General features: G+C 42.1%; 1 protein-coding gene across 1 annotated transcript in view; it reads left to right on the top strand.

The window, feature by feature from the left end:
* LOC109917787 (glutathione hydrolase-like YwrD proenzyme) overlaps positions 1–20,580 on the top strand; it is a 48,575-nt gene extending 27,995 nt beyond the window's left edge. The window contains exons 7-10 of the mRNA XM_048604499.1: positions 658–745; positions 1,468–1,639; positions 14,565–14,727; positions 20,458–20,580. Of these exons, the coding sequence (XP_048460456.1) occupies positions 658–745; positions 1,468–1,639; positions 14,565–14,727; positions 20,458–20,580 (546 nt within the window). The remainder of the gene's footprint in view (positions 1–657; positions 746–1,467; positions 1,640–14,564; positions 14,728–20,457) is intronic.
* Positions 20,581–21,950: the final 1,370 nt, after the last annotated feature.

The raw sequence follows: 21,950 nt of genomic DNA, 5'->3' as shown, positions 1-21,950 counted from the left end.
AATCCTTTCTGATGAAGGGTCTAGGCCCGAAACGTCAGCCTTTCTGCTCCTATGATGCTGCTTGGCCTGCTGTGTTCATCCAGCTCTGCACCTTGCTGTCTCTTATTTTACACAGTGTGTTGTGACCTGCAGAGCACTGCCCAGAAGAGTGGTGGAAGCAGATTCACTAATAACATTCAAAAGGGAATTTGTTAGGCACTTGAACAGAAAAAAATCAAGGATGTGGGCAAACAGCAGGCAAGTGAGATGAATTAAATAGCTCTACCAAATTTTGTAGATATGATGGGCCAAATAGCCTCCCTTTTGTGCTGTATTATTCTATAAACCTGTTGATTTTTGAACAATGGTGTTACTTAGCAGGGTTCAAAATCTGAGATGTGATGATGAATTGATACAAAACTTTAGCAAGATCACTCTTGCAGTACCCTATAGGAAGAACAATCAGGCAAAATACAAAGATAAACTTGGATAAAATGGGGCTTTTTAATTAGAGCTTTGATGTGGAGGGGTGATTTGTTTGAAGTGTTTAAAATTATGAACAATGCAACAGTGTAGATAGTCTGTTGATTAGCAAGGTTTTTCAATTATTTGAATTATTGAACAATACGGAGTTGCAAGAGGTTGTTATTTTCTGCTTCCTTGTTGTTCCAACTTTAGAGTTTGAGGATCTGGGAGCTTCCTCCAAATGGACAGGGAATCACTGCTCTGTTAGCCTTAAACATGCTGGAGAACTTTAACATCAAAGGTAGGAGATCCTTCTGAGAATGACCGAATGAATTCTTATTCATTAACGTGGCCGACAAAGTAAGTAGTTGAGGAGGTCGTAATAAAGAAGGGATGCGGATTTGGAAGAAGTTACTACCTGAGAATGAAGCTGCAGCTCTTGCCTGATGTTGTGGAGACTGGAAGGTGCTAATTTCCACTTCCTTCCCTTTCTGTCAGAGTGTGAGACGTAAAGCTGAGGGCCCCTCTGCCCTGTATTGTTGACATGAAAGAAACTACCGTGCTAGTGTAAGCAAGGGAGGGGGTTTTCCCTGCTGCCCTCTGAACAACGTGTCCAAACCAGATGATCCACTTGCTGATTGCGGGGCCTTGCTGTGTGTAAATTGCTTGCTGTGTTTCAGAAGCAGCTCATTGGCTCTAAACTGAGTTGGGACACCCAGAAAGCGGGAAAGGCAGAATGTAAATGTCAGTTGGCTATTTTGTCGTTGCATTTCTGAGTTTATAACAATATCACCGCCATTATTGCCTTCATCATTGCGGCAGGTTAAGCTGGGTGGCACAAACGTGCAGAATCCTGCCCTGTCGTCGGGTCCCTCTCCCCATGGTTTGCTCTCACCTGTGTAGTTCCAGGAAAATCCGAACATTGATGTCCAGCTGGCGTTCGGAGCCAGAGATTCTAGACATGAAGGTTCTCTTGAGAAGGAGGCAGGAACTAACAAGCAACTTCATTCACTCCATTTCCAGAAATGGACCACAACAGCGCCGATTACATTCATCTGCTGGCTGAGGCAATGAAGCTCAGCTTCGCTGACAGTTTCTGGTTCTGTGCTGATCCTGCCAGGGTCCAGGTGCCTGTGGAAGAGCTGCTTTCTAAATGTTACAGTAAGCAGCGCTCAGAGCTCATCAACATGCAAAGGTGAGGCTGACAGACCAGTCGTTTTCCACTTGGTCTCCCTCAAAGCAAAACAGGAATCTGCCTGTTCAGCAGTTACACTGTTAGAACTCAATTGGTTAGTAAATACTGATATTATCGTTAAGTGACTTTTTGTTCTTTTGTAGATTAGAAGGGAATATTTGTTTGTTCATTAAACAGTTTGCCGATTGCATTGCCTGTGAAGAGAAGGGCTAGTTTATAAAGGAATTGCTGGTGTTCTAGTTCCACAAGTGGTGACATAGAGATAGACACAGAAAACTTATTTTAGAGTTATAGAGTCGTAGAGCTGTGCAGCATGGAAACAGATCCTTCAGTCCAATTCGTCCATGCCGGCCAGATATCCTAAATCACTCTAGCCCTATTTGCCAGCATTTGGCCCATATTCCTCGAAACCCTTCCTATTTGTATACCCATTCAGATACCTTCTAAATATTGTACCAGCCTCCACCACTTCCTTTGGCAGTTCATTCCATACACACACTTCCCTCTGCATGAAAAAGTAGCCAGTTAGGTCCCGTTAAAATCTTTCCCCTCTCACCTTAAATCTACACCCTCTAATTTTGGACTCCCTTACCCTGGCAAAAAGACATTGGCTATTCACCCTCTCCATGCCCCTCATGATTTTATAAACCTCTATAAGGTCACCCCTCAGCCTCCGGACGCTCCAGGGAAAATAACCCCAGCCTATTCAGCCTCTCCCGATAGCTGAAACTCTCCAACCCTGATAACATCCTTGTATTCTTTTCTGAACCATTTCAAGTTTCACAACTTCCTTCCTATAGCAGGGAGACCAGAACTGAACGCAGTATTCCAAAAATGGCCTAACCAATGTCCTGTACAGCCTCAACATGACCTCCCAACTTCTGTATTCAATGCACTGACTAATAAAGGCAAGTATACTAAATGCCTTCTTCACTATGCTATCGACCTGTGACTCTACTTTCAAGGAACTGTGAAACTGCACTCCAAGGTCTACCACTGTTAATCCATGAGCAGTTTTCCAGATTGAATAGTTTGGGGTAAGACCTTGAGGTGTGGATCTGGCAAGTTAACAATCTCCCAATGTATAGCTTGCCTTCTTTTGGAATATACTTGACTGAGGGCTGAAAACGGTCCCTGAAGATCATCACATGGAAATTCAGAAACTCTGCAACATCACCCTCTCTCCAATGACAAACATTTAACCCTACTCTGCTGACAGGTCTCAGCCTCACGTTATGCATTAAAATAAAAGCAACATGCTGCAAATGCTGGAGATCTGAAATACAAACAGAAAGTGCTGAAGAAACTCAGTAGATTTCTCTCTGAAGAAAGAAATCAAGTTAATGGTTTGAGTCTAATATGACTCTTCCTTGGAACCGGATGCAAACTATACCTGGTATATATTGTTGAGGTTTACAGTTGCTTATCAACGGACTGTCTACACTGTTGCATCCCTTCATAATTTTAAACACGTGAAACAACCACATCTAAGTTCTCATTAAAAGGCCCCATTTTTATCCAGGCCTCTCTTTGCATTTTCTAGTTCAGATGAAAGGTCACTGAATTCGAAATGTTGTCTCTGCTTTTTCTCCACAAATGCTGCCAGACCTGCTGAGTTTCTATAGCAATTTCTGTTTCTGCTTTGCATTTACTCTGTTGCCTGACTGTTCTTCCTATCATGTGTTGCAAGAGTAATCTTGCTAAAATTTAGTTTCAATTCATCATCACATCTCAGTTTTTATGATCTATCCCTCTTGAAATGAATGAAAGCTTTTTGCTGTATTTTATTGTATTCTTACCATAAAATACACATGACAATAAAATTAAAATTAAAAAATCTCTTGTGAGAAAAACCCATATAGATAAGTCCACATTTCCACAGGCAACTTGTTTGTCAAGTTGTTCGTCACCCCCTCAAAAACATGATAAGATTAGTCAGGTACAACCTACCTATCACAACTCAGGTTAAATCACTTTGATCATTCAATAATTCTCAGACACTTTGTCTCCATCAGACAATAAGTTTTAGTCGAAACAAACGTATGTAATAGAAGCAGGAATAGCAATTTTTGTGGCCTCACCCACTTGCGATACCGCTTTGAACATCTCAGCATAAATGGTGTGACATTGTGATGGCTGACTATGAGCTCTATGTATTCTGGCCTGTGAGAAATTTGGTGCCTTTTGAGTGGAAATTACAAGTGCTTCTCCATTACTTAAGTTGAAAGGGATAGAGGAACAGGAAACTTACAGAGCCACCAATTCAATATTAGCCAGAGGGAGTCGAAGGTTATTGGGATGAGCAGGATTGTGAATTTGAGGCGTTAGTCAATGATCTAATTTTTGCTTGTGGGTGGGAGTGGTCCTATTACAGAATTATGGATCTGGAATAGAGAAGCCAGTTGAGTCATTTTCTAAGAAATTAAGTTACCAAACCTCCCAATAGCCAATGGGAAATAGAGAAAAGATATGTAAGCAGATCATGCGAAGATGCAAAATCAACAGGATACATGTACTAGGTGATTTTAACTCTCCCAATATTGTCTGGGACTCCCTTAGTCCAAGGGGCATAGGTGGGGCAGAAATTGGCAGGTGCTTCCAGGAGGGTTTTTTTTTCTATTCATTAACCCAATGAGGACATCACTGGCTAGGCAGCATTTATTGTCCATTCCTAATTGCCCAGAGGGCTGTTCAGAGTCAACCACATTGATGTGGGCCTGGAGTCACATATAGGCCAGACCAGGTAAGGGTGGCAATTTCTTTCCCTGAAGGGCATTAGTGAACCAGATGAATTTTTTTATGACAATCAGCAATGGATTCACGGTCATCATTAGACTCTTAATTCCAGATATTTTTATTGAATTCAGATTCTACCATCTGCCATGGTGGGATTTGAAACTGGGTCCCTGGAACATTATCTGGGTTTCTGGATTAACAGTCCAGCGATAATACCACTAGGCCATTGCCTCCCCCTAAAAACAACATGTAGACAGTTCAGCTAGGGAAGGGGCTGTACCTGACCTTGTACTGGGGAATGGGCCTGGCCAGGTCATTAAAATTTCAACGGGGGAACATTTTGGGAACAGTGATCAGAATTCCGCAAGTTTTAAAAACTGAAAGAACTGCGGATGCTGTAAATCAGGAACAAAAACAAAGTTGCTGGAAAAGCTCAGCAGGTCTGGCAGCATCTGTTGTGGTCCGTAAGTTTTAAGATAGTTATGTATAGACTGGTCGTTGGGTGATAGCGCTAAACTTAAGGAAGGCTAATTCAACAGTATTAGGCAGGAACTGGAGAAATTAGATTGGGAGCAACAGTTTAAGGGTAGATGCACGTCTGACATGTGGGAACCATTTAAAGGCCAATTGATCAGACGTCGGGACTAGCATGTTGCTGTGAGGATGAAAGATTAGGATAGCAATCTGGAACCCTGGATGACAGAAGACTTTGAAAGTTCAGTCAAAAAGAAAAAGGCATATGTAAGGTTTAGGAAAGGGAAAGCAGATAATATAAAAACAATCTAAAAGCAGTAGAAAAGGACTTAAACAGGGAGTAAGAGGTCTGAAGGGGGCCTTGAAATGTCATTGGCAAGTAGAATTAAGCAAAATCCCAAGGCATTTTAGATGTATATTAAGAGGATAGCTAGGGAAACAGTAGCACCACTCAAGGACAAATGAGGGAATTTATGCGTGGAGACAGAGGAAGTTGGTGCGGTCCTTAATGAGTACTTTGCATCGGTATTCACCAAGGGGAAGGGCATGGATGATAGTAAGTTTAGAGAGGGGTTTGTTGATATTCTGGGGCATGTCAATATTAAGAAGGAAGAGGCGTTGGTTGTCTTGAAAAACATTAAGGTAGATAAGTCCCTGGGGCCTGATGAGATCTATTCCAGGATACTGAGGGAGAAAAGGGAGGAGATTGCTGAGGCCTTGACAGAGATCTTTTTATCTTCTTTAGCTACAGGTAAGGTCCCAGAGACTTGAGAATAGCCAATGTTGTTCCTTTGTTTAAGAAGGCCAACAGGGATAATCCAGGAAATTATAGGCTGGTGAGCCTTACTTCAGTGGTAGGGAAATTATTGGAGAACTTTCTTAGGACGGGATTTATTTGCATTTGAAGAAGAATGGACTTATTAGGGGTAGTCAGCATGGCTTTGTGTTGGGGAGGTCTTGTCTCACAAATTTGATTTGAAGTTTTTGAGGAAGTGGTGAAGGTGATTGATGAGGATAGTGTGGTGGATTGTGTCTGCATGGACTTTACCAAAGCTTTTGACAAGGTTCCTCTAGGTAGGTTGGTCCGAAAGATCAAATTGCATGGAACCCATGTTGGATATAAATGAAGCTTAGTAAATTACACAAATGAGAATAGGACAGGGATGACAGGGAAAGGAATATCACTTTGGAGTCAAGAAAGATAAGTTGGAACAGTTTCTAGGAAACCAACATCTGTGGAGAAGCGAATGGATTTGGGTTACCATTTACACAAATGATTAAAAGATGATAACAGCTACATACAATAATCAAAAAGCGTTGAATTATTCAGGCTGGCTGCGTGAACGTATCTAATATTTCTTTGAATTTAGATGGCTCAGGCAAGATCTAACCAAGGTTTTTAAGACTATGAGATCTGATAGTGGTGATACTGAGAAGTTTTGCTTTTGATGTAATTCAGGACTATGGGGGTGTCATCTTAAAATTTCAATAGATAAGAACATATACAATAAGACTTTTATAGCCTCGTCCACTTGAGATTCTGCCTTTAAAGCTCTAGGGCTAAGCCATAATAGCAGGTCGGCACAATTAATGTGACTCTTAGTGTCATCAGTTAAAACCTCACACAAGCTACTGCTACTTTAGTGGATGATGGTAGACCAGTAATCCAGGCTAATGCTCTGGAAATCCTATCAGGGCAGCTGGTAGAATTTAAATTCAAGTGATAGAACATGAGACTGTTGATGTCAGGGTCATGGGTTTGAGGCTTTGTAGGGTGCTGATGCTTTAGAGGACTCCCAGCCTGCAGGAGTAGTGTCTCTACCTCCAGAGAAGAAGGTTTGGATTCAGTCCTATCTTCCACAGAGATATATTGTTGTGAATGGGGTGGAGCATTAAACAACTCACTAGGGGAGGAGTGTCCACAAATATCCACATACTGCACTGTACACTACAAAGGCTATAGGCCCTGGTAGGATTCCAGCAATAGTCTTAAAGATTTGTGCTCCAGAACTTGCCTTAGCCAAGCTGTTCCAGTACAGCTATCTCACTGGCATCTACCTAATAGTGTGGAAAGTGCCCTGTACACAAAAAAACAGCACAAACCCAATCTGGTTAATTATTGCCTCACTACTCTCAATCATCAGTAAAGTGATGGAAGGTGTCACCAACAGTGCTATAAAACTACACCTGCTCAGAAATAACCTGCTCAGTGGCACCCAGTTTGGGTTTTCCAGGGCTACTCAGCTCCTGAGCTTATTATAGCCCACAAAAGAGTTGAATTCCAGAGGTGAGGTGAGAGTGACTGCCCTTGACATCAAGGGTGCGTTGATCAGCTGTTGCATCAAGGAGTCCTAGCAAAACTACAATCAATGGGAATCAGGGTAAACATTGCACTAGAGATAGTAGGAACTGAAGATGCTGAAAACATTGCACTAGTTGGAGTCATACCTGGGACACAGGAAGATGGTTGTGGTTTTTGGAGGTCAGTCATCTCAGCTCCAGGACATCTCTGCAGGAGTTCCTCAGGGTAGTGTCCTAGGCCCAACCATCTTCAGCTGCTTCATCAATGGCCTTCCCTCCATCAAAAGGTCACAAGTGGGGATGTATGCTGATGATTGCACAGTGTTCAGCAACATTCGCAAAACTGAACCAGTCCATGTTCAAATGCAACAAGATCTGAATAATATCCAGGTTTGAGCTGACAAGTAGCAAGTAACATTCATACCACACAAGTGCTAGACAATGACTATCTCCAACAAAAGAAAGCTAACCATTGTCCTTTGATATTCAGTTGCATTACTGTTGTGAAGTTGCATTTGTTACTTGTGGATTGGAAGGTAGGACATTAGAATTTGTTTGTAAAATGACAGGGGGAAGAGTGTGTGGTCCCTTTAAAAGACGGCATTTTTTTCTAGGGCTTGGCAGTTAAAAAGAAATGTCTGCAGGAAGCAGCAAAGCGCAAAGAATTCTTGAAATTGAAACATCAAATCAAAAAGCTATACCATTAGCAACAAAGCAGCATTTTAGCCAATTAACTTAAACCAGACCCTAGATGCCAAAGCCCAATTAAGTCTAAATCTGATAGTTTTGACAACCTTGGATCAATCCTATTGTAAGAAATTAATAGATCATCAAGGGTATAAAAGAAGAGGGCATTTGAAAATCGGTATGACAGTCAGTTGTCATCTGCCATTAGAACATTTCTCAGCTATATAAATAAAGAATCACTAGCTCTCTTAGAATTCTCAAAACTCTCAGAAAGCCATCATCTAAACTAAAGGTACCGCGGCACTTCTGGCTAATATTCCTGACACAAGAATTCAACGGAGAAAGGCTTTCCTGACTGATGATCAGCAGAGAGGGTGCAGAGCATTCTGGAAGACTTATCCTGGCTGTAATTTTGAGAGATTAAGTTTTAATTTTAAAAAATTAATTCATGTATATAAGTGGGACTTCTTTCTATTGGAACAGCATACCCATTAGAATTTTGTTTTATTCGGGAACAGTTAGTAGCTAAGAGGGAATTGTTCAGTTTGTTAGTAGTTCTGTTAATTTGTTAACTGTTAGAGTTAGATAACTAAATTGTTACTTGTTGATTGTAGAGTGATTGTCAGGAGTTCATTTTATTTCACCTCTCCTTTATAACAGATTGGGAGGTGAGAGGCAGGTTATACCACTTCTCACATTTCCTTTAATAGATTACGAGGTGAGGTGAGCTTCTCTGGGGGTTTCGGTTTTAATTATCAGAGGTGTCATACCTTGCTTCATAGCAATTGCCATCACCAAATCCCCCGATGTCAACACCTTATGGGTGACCATTATCCAGAAACCGAACTGAACTAGCCATATAAATACAGTTGATCCAAGAACAGGTCAGAAACTTGGAGTGAGTAGGACTCACCTCCTGACTCCCCAAAGCCGATCCGCCATATATAAGTCAGGAATGTGATAGAGTACTCTCCACTTGGGCTGGACGATTGCAGCTTCAAGAACACTCAAGAAGTTTCACATCATCCAGGACAAAGCAGCCCGCTTGATTGGCACCACATCCACAAACATTCCTTCCCCCCACTACTGACGCAGCTGTGTGTAACATCTACAAGAATGCACTACCGAAATTCACCAAGGCTCCTTGAACAGCCCTTTTCAACCTTGACCACTTCCATCTAGAAGGAAAAGGGCAACAGATACATGGGAATACCACTAGCTGCAACTTCCTTTCCAAGCCACTCACCATCCAGACTTGGAAATATAAGGCCATTCCTTCAATATGTCTGGGTCACAATCCCGGAACTCCCTCCATGTTGTGGGTCTACCTACAACAAGTTGATTGCAGTGGTTTAAGAAGGAAACTCAACACCACTTTCTCAAAAGCAACTAGGGTTGGATAACAAATACTAGCCCACATCCCAGGTGTGGATAAAAAGAAACATCCAAGCAATTTGATTAAAAATAATTTAGTAATATTAGTCACAGTAATGGCTATGACAAGGATAATTGATTATAGTGGAAACCCATCTGGTTCACTAATGTCCTTTAGGGAAGAAAGTCTGCCATTGTTACTCAGTCTGGCTACATATGACTCCAAACTCACTGAAATGTGTTTGATTCTTAACACCCTCTGAAACGGACAATAGGTTTAGGGGCAATTATGGATGAGCAACAAATACTGCCCTTATCAGCTATACCCATCTCCTCTCAAAGAAAAAAAATGAGGAAATCAGGATTTCTTTTCATTGATGTCGATGAATGCATTGGATCAAACTGAAATAGCATTTGAGAGAAAAGAGATGAACTAATAGCATAAATAGAAATGAAAATGTACAAACTGGTAGCTGTTACAGAGATATGGCCAGAGGATGACGTAGACCAGGACGTAAATATTGAAAAGTAGATGACAAACTGGGGAGGATAGGAAGCTAGGAAAACAGAAAGGGATGGCTCAGTTAATTAATTATGGCACTAGCATGATAGAGACGGATGACCTACCTCTAGGGAAAGCAGGAGATAGGAGCAATTTGGCGAGAGGTGAGAAACGATTAAGTCAGGAAATGCACATGTGACTGTGATGTACACATGCCCTAACAGGAACCACATGGTAGGATGGAGCTTGAAGAAAGAAAGATTGGGCGTTTATCAGAAAGCTACAATTATAATCATTGGGAATTTTAATCTATATATCAACTGGAAAAATTAGTTGGACAAGGGTAGCCTAGATGAGGAATTCATAGAATTTTTTTTGGGACAGTTTCTTAGAATAGCATGTTCTGAGGCTAACTAGATAACAGGCTATACCATACCATGTGCTCTGCAATTAGCTAGGAATACTTAATTGGCTCATAGTGAGTGCAGGCCTAGGTAACAATGATCATGATAAGTTAATTTTGAGGGAGAGAAGATTGGGTCCAAGGCTAGTATTTTAAACTTAAATACATACAGTTATGGGGGTATGAAGGCAGAGATGGCTGAAGTGAACTGGCAAATTAGATTTAGGCCAGGTCAGTAGAGATGTAGACACTTAAGAAGGTAATTAGAAAACAGAGAATAGTTACAATCCAATGTGAAAGAAAAATTCCAAGGGGAGGACAGACCAGCTGTGGCTAACTAAAAATGTTCAAAGTAGTATTAGATTTTTTAAAAAAATTATCTAATTGGATGAAGGTGAGTAGAGGTCAGAAATTTGCACAGAATATGAAGAACTAACAGAAAAATGACTAACAGATGAATAAGGAGGGAAAAAATATAGGACAAGCAAAAGCTATTAACATAAAAGCAGCTGAGAAGTGTTTCTATGGATATTTTAAAAATGAAAAGAAAAATTGGGCGTGGCTCCCACAAAGTGAATCTGGTGGATTAACAACGGAAAATGCAGAGAATTAATTTTGCATTGATCTTCACAATTGAGGATATAAACAATATCCCAGAAATAGCTGTAAATCAGGAAAGAAGAAGGAAGAACACAAGAAAAATTGCAATCACCAGGGAAGTGATACTGTGCAAGTTATTGGAGCTGGGGACTGACATGCCTGTTTCTGATGTACTTCATCCTCAAGACTTCTAAGAAGTGGTTGGTAAGACAGTTAATGCATTGCTTTTAATTTTACAAAATTCCTTTAATTCAGGGAAGATTCCATTAGATTGGAAAATAGAAAATGAAACTGCTCCAAAAGGGAGAGGAACAGAAAGCAGGAAACTGTAGACCAGTTAGCTTAGCATCTGTCATAGGGACGACATTAAAAGCTTTTCATAAGGATGCCATAGCAGGGCATTTAGATAAGTTCATGATAATGAGGTAGCGTCAACGTGGTTTTGTGAAAGAGAATTTAGTAAATTTAATCGGTTTGGTGGAACTCTTCGTAGAAATAACATGGAGTATGATTAAAGGGGAACAGGTGGATGCACTGTACTTAGATTTCTAGAAGACATTTGATAAAGTGCCACCTCAAAGTCTATTGTGGAAAATAAAAGCTTCTGTTGTAGGGAGTAACATGTTTGTATGGACAGAAGATTGACTAGCCAACAAGCAACAGAGAGTAAGCATAAATGAGTAGTTTTCTAAAATGTTGGATTCTAGTTGGCAAAATGTAAAGAGTGGTGTGTCCTGGAGACCATTGCTGGAACGTCACCTTTGTGCAATTTATATCAATGATTTGGATAAAAGGATGGAAGATATGGTTGCTCAATTTTTAATGACACAAACATAGACAGGAAAGTAATTGCAGAGAATATATAAAGACACTTCAAAGAAATGTAGAAAGATTATGAGTGTGCCAATATCTGGCAAATAGAATACAATATGGAAAAATATGAAATTTACCATTTTGGCAGGAAGAATAAAAAAGAAGTAGTTTACCTGAATGGTGAAACATTGCAAGCTCTGAGATGCAGAAGAGACTGGGTGACCTAGTACATGAATCTCGAAAAGTCAGTAGGTAGGAACAGCCAATAAAGAAAGCTAATGTCATCATTTAATGGAAAGAGGATTGAAAAAAACTGTAAGGAGTTTATGCTTCAGTTATACAGAACATTGGTGAGTCTACATCTGGTGTACTGTGTACAGTATTGATCTACTTATTTAAGGAATGTTATAAATGCACTGGAGGCAGTTCAGAGAAGGTTTACCAGACTAATCCTTGGAATGGTGGGTGTTTCATGAGGAAAGATCAGACAGTCCATGTTTGTGTCAGCTTACAGTTCAGAAGAGTAAAAGATAACTTGGTTGAAAAATATAGGATCTTGAGGGGTCTTAGAGTCACAGAGTCATACAGCACAGAAACAGACCCTTTGGACCAACCAGTCCATGCCAAACATAAACTAAACTAGTCCCACCTACCTGCTCCTGGCCCATATCCCTTCAAACCTTTCCTATTCGTGTATCCATCCAAATGGCTTTTAAATGTTGTAATTGTACCCACATCCACCACTTCATCAGGATGCTCATTCCACATGAGGACCACCCTCTGTGTAAACAATTTGCCTCTTATGTCTTTTTAAAATCCCTCTCCTCTCACCTTAAACGTGTGTCCCCTAGTCTTGAAACTCCCCATCTTAGGGAAAAGACAACTACCATCAACTCGATCTATACCCCTCATTATTTTATAAACTTCTATAAGGTTGCCTCTGAACTTCCTATGCTCCGGTGAAAATTGTCACAGCCTATCAGTCCTTTCATATTTTAAAGCAGATGTAGATAGATTCTTGGTAAACAAGGGGGTGATACATTATCGGGCTAGTGGGCATTGTGGAATAATTGGGTCAGTCAATGATCTTATTGCATGGCAGAGCAAGCTTGAGGGACTCAGTGGCCTACTTCTGCTCCTAATACATATATAAGAAAGATTCAAGACTGCCATTGAAAGATGCTTGTTAAATGAGGGAGTTGGGGATGTGGAGCAAAGGCAGGCAAATGAAGCTCATACAGAGATCATTGAACATGAAGGGTCTGAATGACCAACCTCCTTTGAGAAGGTGACCAAACAGGTGGATGAGGGTAAAGCGGTTGATGTGGTGTATTTGGATTTCAGTAAAGCGTTTGATAAGGTTCCCCATGGTAGGCTATTGCAGAAAATACGGAGGCATGGGATTGAGGGTGATTTAGTGGTTTGGATCAGAAATTGGCTAGCTGTAAGAAGACAGAGAGTGGTGGTTGATGGGAAATGTTCATCCTGGAGTTCAGTTACTAGTGGTGTACCTCAAGGATCTGTTTTGGGGCCACTGCTGTTTGTCATTTTTATAAATGACCTGGATGAGGGCGTAGAAGAATGGGTTAGTAAATTTGCCGATGACACCAAAGTCGGTGGAGTTGTGGATAGTGCGGTAGGATGTTGCAGGTTACAGAGGGACATAGATAAGCTGCAGAGCTGGGCTGAGAGGTGGCAAATGGAGTTTAATGCGGAAAAGTGTGAGGTGATTCACTTTGGAAGGAGTAACAGGAATACAGTGTACTGGGCTAATGGTAAGATTCTTGGTAGTGTGGATGAGCAGAGAGATCTCGGTGTCCATGTGCATAGATCACTGAAAGTTGCCACCCAGGTTGATAGCATTGTTAAGAAGGCGTACAGTATGTTAGGTTTTATTGGTAGAGGAATTGAGTTTTGGAGCCATGAGGTCATGTTGCAGCTGTACAAAACTCTGGTGCGGCTGCACGTGGAGTATTGCGTACAGTTCTGGTCACCGCATTAAAGGAAGGATGTGGAAGCATTGGAAAGGGTGCAGAGGAGATTTACCAGGATGTTGCCTGGTATGGAGGGAAGGTCTTATGAGGAAAGGCTGAGGGACTTGAGGCTGTTTTTGTTAGAGAGAAGAAGGTTAAGAGGTGACTTAATAGAGACATACAAGATGATCAGAGGATTAGATAGGGTGGACAGTGGGAGCCTTTTTCCTCGGATGGTGATGGCTAGCACGAGGGGACATAGCTTTAAATTGAGGGGTGATAGATATAGGACAGATGTCAGAGGTAGGTTCTTTACTCAGAGAGTAGTAAGGGCGTGGAATGCCCTGCCTGCAAAAGTAGTAGACTTGCCAACTTTAAGGGCATTTAAATGGTCATTGGATAAACATATGGATGATAATAGAATAGTGTAGGTTAGATGGGCTTCAGATTAGTTTCACAGGTCGGTACAACATCGAGGGCCGAAGGGCCTGTACTGCGCTGTAATGTTCTATGTTCTATGTTCCTGTGTATAGCAGTACCTCCAAATCCCTCTACTCTTGCATCTCACACAGCTCTGCCCCCTTCAAAAGACAAGTCATTTATTTTGGGCAAAAATTAAATCGTAACTTAATTTAACATGAGGCTATTTACAGCCAAATTCATGTGCCATTCAGTACTTTATATGGTGACTACCGAATGCTCACTGCTTTCCTTAGTTAAAAGTATAGGACTTAAGTTATTTGGAAGGTTTAATATTTGGAGCTGTACCAGTAATGAAACCATTGCGACGTATGTAGTAGTAATTATGTATTGACCCATTCTGAATATTATACTTTGGATCTGCTAGAGAGCCCAATTAGGTTGCATCTGACTTCAGCCAGCTTCCTCTTAGGTTATGTTCAATTCCCAATGGACTGCATGTGTTCTTATTCTCAGTTTGCTAGTCATAAACTTTAATTGATTTGAAAAAAACGATGATATATTTTCACTTCAGAACTCCTGACATGCGATTTCCTTTATTTTAACCCTTCTGCTCCCCTCTCCCGTTCTGTGATTTGTTAGGGCAAACAGTAAGTCCATCTATGGCAACCCATATGGAGCTGGTGGTGACACTGTTTACTTTACAGCTGTGGACATGGAGGGAAGTGCTTGTTCTTTTATCAACAGCAACTGTGCGAACTTTGGCACTGGACTTGTACCAGAAGGCTGCGGATTTGCCTTACAAGTGAGCAAAACAACAAACAAACAGCAACTACTCTGTACACTGCATTAGTGGGAAGCTGTTTACTATTTGTGGAGTGCTGTGTAGACGACATGCAGAGAGCGTATACAAGCATTATAGTAGCTCAAGAGCATAAATAGCCCGTCCTTTAACAGAGAAGGCCTGAGAACTCTCAGAGCATGTCTGAGATGTAGATGACGATGCTGGAGTATTATACTGAGCGTAACTGAGAGTTTACAGCAGAAAAACAGGCCATCCAACTGAAATGGTCAGTGCTGGTGTTTAATCTCCACACAGTCTATCTCTTATTCTATCGGCATATCTACTGTTCCATAGGCCATTCAACCCCTTCAGCCTGTTCTGTCACTCAGTGAGATTATGATCATGATCTGTGGCCTAACTCTATATTCCTGCCTTTAGCCCAAATCTCCTAATACCTTTGTTTAAGAAAAAGTTATCTGTCTCAGATTTAAAACTAGCAACTGATCCAGCATCCACGGCCATTTGTGGAAGAGAGTTCCAAACTTCTACCACCCTTTGTGTGTAGAAGTGCTTTCTAACATCTTTCTTGAGCAGTCTGGCCCTAATTCTCAGATTATGCCCCCTAGTTCTAAAAGCCTCAACCAGTGGAAATAGTTTATCTTTATCTACTTTGTCCTTCCCTGTTAGTCATGATGTGGAGGTGCTAGTGTTGGGCTTGGTGAAGTCACATGACACCAAGGTATAGTCCAACAGGGTTATTTGAAATGACAAGCTTTTGGAGCGTAGCCCCTTCATCAGGTGAAGTGAGAGAGAAGTGCACAGACACAGAATTCATGGGCAGAGAGATCAAAAGATCATACAGATGGAGTGAGTGGAGTGTCAAATAATAATGCAGAATTGCCGAGCAGAAACTGATAGCCAAGTTCTGTATGTATGAAGATGGTCTCAACCATGATCTTGGGCTCATGTCACGCTACATGTGACTCCACCACACTGTTCTCTATCTGTAAAAACTTCCTTAGTGTCCTGTTTTGACACCATCACCTTGGTAAATTGTTATGATCTCTCTACCTTAATTAGTTTGTACCGTTTTGGATTACTTATTACTTTGGTTAGACTCTCAGCATGCGACTGTTATTACAGCCATTTGGTTTGTCTCCAGCTCCACCTCATTTTTAATTTTTTGTTATTATCTCTCTGCCACATTTAATCGGATTATAGGTCATCCCTTCGCTTGTTATTCAGCTTTTGACACTTTACTCACACCATCTGACACTTTTGATCTCCTGCAGAGACTTATTATTCAACACTCCACTCACACCATCTGTGTGATCTTTTGATCTTTCTGCCCTTGATATCTCTGCCCATCAATTCTGTGTCTGTGCTCTTCTCTCTCACTTCACCTGATGAAGGGGCTAAGCTCCAAAAGCTTGTGATTTCATATAAACCTGTTGGACCATAACCTGGTGTCATGCAACTTCTGACTTCTTCCCTGTTAGTGTCTTGAAGGCTTCAATCAGATCCCCTTTAACTTTCTAAATTCTAGCGAAAACAGGCCTAATTTGTATAATCTCCCCTCATAACGTAACCTCTGAAGCCCAGGTATCATTCTTGTAAACCTACATTGTACTCCCTCCAAGGCCAGTATATCCTTCCTAAGGTGTGGTGCTCATATCTGCTCACAGTACTCCCAGGTGGGGTCTAACCAGGATTTTGTATAACTGCAGCATAACTTCTGTATCCTTGTACCCCAGTCCTCTAGACGTAAAGACTAGCATTCCATTAGCATTCCTCATTATTTTTTGCACCTGTTTGTGGCAATTTAAAGATTGTCCATGTGTTTATCTAGCTTCCTCTTATTATAAGAAAGGGGAGGTGATAGCCTAGTGGTTTTATCACTGGACTGTTAATCCAGAGACCCAGATAACATTCTGGGGACCCAGGTTCAAATCCTGCCATGGCAGATGGTAGAATGTGAATTCAATAAAAGTATCTGGATTTAAGAATCTAATGATGACCATGAATCAATTAGAACATAGCACAGTACAGGCTCTTCGGCCCACAATGTTGTGCTGAACTTTTACCCTAAACCTAAGATCTACCTAACCTCCACCCCGACCTTATACTATCATCCATATGCCTATCTAATAGCCGCTTAAATGCCCCTAATGAGGCCGACTCCACTACCCTCTCCGGCAACGCATTCCTACCACTCTCTGAGTAAAGAACCTACCTCTGACGTCTCCCTGATACCTACCTCCTTTCACTTTAAAACTATATCCCCTCGTAAAAGCTACCTCCACCCTAGGAAAAAGTCTCTGGCTGTCTACTCTATCTATACCTCTCATCATTTTGTACACCTCTATCAAGTCACCTCTCATCCTTTGTCGTTCTAAAGAGAAAAGCCCTCGCTCTCTCAACCTTTCCTCGTAAGACCTTCCCTCCATTCCAGGCAACATCCTGGTAAATTTCCTCTGCACCTTTTCCAACGCTTCCACATCTTTCCTGTAATGAGGTGACCAGAACTGGACACAATACTCCAGATGTGGCCGAACCAGGTTTTTGTATAGCTGGAGCATAACTTCACGGCTCTTGAACTCGATCCCTCTCTTATTGAAAGCTAACACACCATACGCCTTCTTAACAACTCTATCCACCTGGGTGGCAGCTTTCAGGGAACTGTGAACATGAACCCCAAGATCCCTCTGCTCCTCCACACTGCCAAGGATCTTTCCGTTAACCCTGTATTCTGCTTTCAAGTTTGTCCTTCCAAAATGAATCACCTCACACTTTTCAGGGTTAAACTCTATATGCCACTTCTCAGCCCAGCTCTGCGTCCTATCAATGTCCCTTTGTAACCTAGAACAGCCCTCCGCACTGTCCACAACGTGACCCACCTTCGTATCATCCGTGAACTTGCTCATCCACCCTTCCACTCCTTCATCCAAATCATTTACAAAAATCACAAATAGAAGAGGACCCAGAACAGATCCTTGCGGTACACCACTCATAGCTGAGCACCATGTTGAATATTTTCCGTCCACTACCACCCTTTGTCTTTTAAGGGTCAGCCAATTTTGAATCCAATCTGCCTATCCCATGCCTCCTTACTTTCTGCATGAGCCTACCATGGGGAACTTTATCAAACGCCTTACTTAAATCCATGTATACCACATCCACTGCTCCACCTTCATCCACGAGTTTGGTCACCTCTTCAAAGAATTCAGTAAGGTTTGTGAGGCATGATCTACCCCTCGCAAATCCATGCTGACTATCACGAATCAAACTGTGCCTATCCAAGTGATCATTAATCCTATCTAGCCCTTTCCAATAATTTGCCCACTACTGACGTAAGTCTAATTGGCCTGTAATTTCCGGGGTTATCCCTATTCCGTTTTTTGAACAAGGGAATGACATTTGCCTCTCTCCAATCTTCTGGCATTGTACCCGAGGACAGTGAGGACGAAAAGATCATCGCCAAAGGCCCTGCGATCTTTTCCCTCGCTTCCCATAGAATCCTTGGGTAAATCCCATCAGGCCCGGGTGACTTATCTATCTTCAAGTTCCTCAAAATTCCTAGTACATCTTCCTTACAAACATCCACCTCCTCTAGCCTACCAGTCTGTTTCACACTGTCCTCCCCTACAACTAGGTCCCTCTCAGTTGTGAATACCGAAGAAAAGTATTCATTAAGGACCTCTCCTATCTTTTTAGGCTCCGTGCACAAATTCCCTTTACAATCCTTGATTGGCCCTACCCTTTCTCTGGTCATTCTCTTATTCCTGACGTACGTGTAAAAAGCCTTGGAGTTTTCCTTGATCCTATCTGCCAAGGTTTTCTCATGCCCCCTTATAGCTCTCCTAAGTCCTTTCTTCAGCTCCTTCCTGGCTAACTTGTATCCCTCTAGAGCCTTTTCCAATCCTTGTTTCCTAAACCTTATATAAGCATCCTTCTTCCTCTTAACAAGTCGTTCGGCCTCTCTTGAGAACCAAGGCTCCCTCACTCGACCACATCTTCCATGCCTGCTAGGGACAAACATATCGAGCACACGCAGTATGCATTCCTTAAACAATCTCCACATTTCTATAGTGCTCTTCCCTGACAGCATCTGTTCCCATTTTATGTTACCCAGTGCTTGCCTAACAGAATTATAATTACCCTTCCCCCAATTATAAACCTTACCCTGCTGTATGTACCTATGCTTTTCCATGTCTATTGTAAAAGTAACAGAGTTATGATCGCTACCGCCAAGATGTTGTCCTACCAACAGGTCTAGCACTTGGCCCGGTTCATTGCCAAGCACCAAATCCAAAGTGGCCTCTCCTCGTGTTGGTCTATCTACATACTGTGTCAGGAATCCTTCCTGAACGCACTGGACAAAATCCGCTCCATCTAAACTATTACAACTAAAAAGTTTCCAATCAATATTTGGAAAGTTGAAGTCACCCATGACTACAACCCTGTGACTTCTGCACCTTTCCAGTATCTGCCTCCCAATCCGCTCCTCCACTTCTCTGCAACTATTAGGGGGTCTGTAAAAGACCCTCAACAAAGTGACTGCTCCTTTCTTGTTCCAGACCTCAACCCAAACTGACTCTGTGGACATATCATTCTCGAACTGCCTTTCAGTAGCTGCTATACTCGCCCTGACTAGCAATGCCATTCCCCCACCTCTTTTACCACCCTCCCTATTTCTTTTAAAGCGTCTAAATCCCGGAACTTCCTGTCCCTGAGTTACCGAAGTTTCTATAATGGCCACAAATTGTTGGAAAACCCCATTTGGTTCACGAATATCCTTTAGGAAAGGAAACTGCCATCCTTACCTGGTCTGACCTACATGCAACTCCAGACCCACAGCAATGTGATTGACTCTCAACCAGCCCTTTGGGCAATTAGGGATGGGCAATAAATGCTGGCCTGGCTAGTGATACCCTCAACCCATGAATGAATAAAGGGGAAAAAAATTCAGCTCAGTTGAATCATCTGATAGCAAGTTCTACGCACACAGTTTTTCATGAATTCCTTGTGGATTTATTTGTCTATTTTGTGTTTAAGTCGCCCAGTTTTAGCTAGAAGAAATAGCAGTTTGATGTTTGATGTGTGTCCTAAAGGTTCACCTAAATCCATGACCTTCATTTTTTCCTCATTCTAACCTGTTCAGATACACTTCTGAGGGGATGGAATTAGAACCCAGGTCTCCTGACCCTGATATAGGGACACTACTACCATGTCACAGGAGCCCCAAACAGGGAGCCAGTTTGCACGGTGGCTCACTACTGCCTCACAGCACCAGGGGTCCAGGCTCAATTCCAGCCTCAGGCAACTGTCTATGTGGAGTTTGCACGTTCTTCCTGTGTCTGCGTGGGTTTCCTCCCTGAATCGATAGATGTGCAGGTTGGGTAGATTAGCCATGGGAAATGGGTTACAGGGATGGGGTGGGATGCTCTTCAGAGGGTTGGTATGGACTCGATGGGCTGAATGGCCTTTTTCCACGCTGTAGGAATTCTATGATAATTATCCCTCAAGCATCATCAGCAAAACAGATTATCTGCTCAATATCGCATCACTGTTTGTGGAGCTTGCTGTGAGCAAAATGGCTGCCACATTTCCCTCACTTACTGACTTTCCTTCATTTCAAAAATGACCTTTTTGACTGTAAGATGCTTTGAGAACCCAGTGGTAATGAGAAACCATATATAATTGCAATTTTTCTGTTGCTTGTTTCATTTTTAATGTTCTTATCATTCCTAGGACCATAAAGCGATGATCTTCATTATTGAATTTTCCTTCCTGTACTACCTAACAGTTGTTCATGAATTAACCCTGTTTCTAAATAATTCTTCTGAATCTTTGCAGTACAACTGCAGTTTCTGAGCAGGCTTTGGAAGAATCCCAGGCTTATTTTGAGCAAGGCAGGGTCACTTCCCTCATCAATGGCAAATGTTCTCGTTGCTAGGTTATTGTTTTCAATCGTGCATCTATTCTTCATTTTAACACAGTATTTAAAGCCTTGCAAACAGATCAGTCGCTCCATTCTGTCTGTGCAGGCTTATTTCTAGAACTACCCAAGCCTCCATATCTCCCTCCACTTCAAATATTCATCCAGAAGAGGGGACCCCTCTCTCAAGCTTACACCGGACAAAACTAGCACCAGTGAATGAGATAACAAGGTGTAGAGCTGGATGAACACAGCAGGCCAAGCAGCATCAGAGGAACAGAAAAGCTGACTTTTCAGGTCCGGACCCTTCTTCAGAAATATCAGAAGAAGGGTCCAGACCCCAAATGTCGGCTTTCCTGCTCTTCTGATGCCGCTTGGCCTGCTGTGTTCATCCAGCTCTACACCTTGTTATCTCAGATTCTCCAGCATCGGCAGTTCCTACTATCTCTAGCACCAGTGAATGTTGTTACTGCCGTCAGAACTGTGTATCATTACTGCCAGGGTCAAATCTCACATGGCACCACTTGGATAAAGTACCTCCATGGATTTCGGAATGGGAGAAGGTTTACAACATAGGTACATAGAAAATAGGTGCAGGAGTAGGCCATTCGGCCATTCGAGCCTGCACCACAATTCAATATGACCATTGCTGATCATGCAATCTCAGTGTCCCATTCCTGCTTTCTCTCCATATCCCTTGATCCCTTTAGCTGCAAGTGCCACGTTCAGCTCCCTCTTCAATATGTCTAATGAATTGGCCCCAACAACTTCCTGTAGGAGAGAATTCCACAGGTTCACAACTCTCTGAGAGGAGAGATCCTTCCTCTTCTCAGTCCTGAATGGCTTACCCCTTATTCTTAGATTGTGACCCCTAGTTCTGGACTTCCCCAACATCAGGAATATCCTTCCTGCATCTAGCATGTCCAGTCCCATCAAGATGTTATAGGTTTCTATGAGATCCGCCCATGCTCTTCTAAATTCCAGTGAGTACAAGCCCAGTCAATCCAGTCTTTCCTCATATGTCAGTCCTGCCATCCCGGGAATCAGTCTGGTGAACCTTCGCTGGACTCCCTCAATAACAAGGAGACTAAAACAACACACAATACTCAATGTGTGGCCTTACCAAGACCCTGTATAACTGCAGCAAGGCATCCTTACTCCGATACTCAAATCCTCTTGCTACGAAGGCCAGCATGCCATTAGCTTTCCTCACTGCCTGCATTGCCAACCTTCAGCGACTGTTCCACCATGACACCCTGGTCTTGTTGGGGGAAGAGAGTGAAATACATTTGAACAAATGTGGCAT

This window comes from Rhincodon typus, chromosome 13 (genome assembly GCF_021869965.1).
Source record: "Rhincodon typus isolate 14 chromosome 13, sRhiTyp1.1, whole genome shotgun sequence".
Classification (NCBI taxonomy): Eukaryota; Metazoa; Chordata; class Chondrichthyes; order Orectolobiformes; family Rhincodontidae; genus Rhincodon; species Rhincodon typus.
Note: the sequence above shows the minus strand (reverse complement) of the source record. Positions and strands in the feature narration are given on the sequence as shown.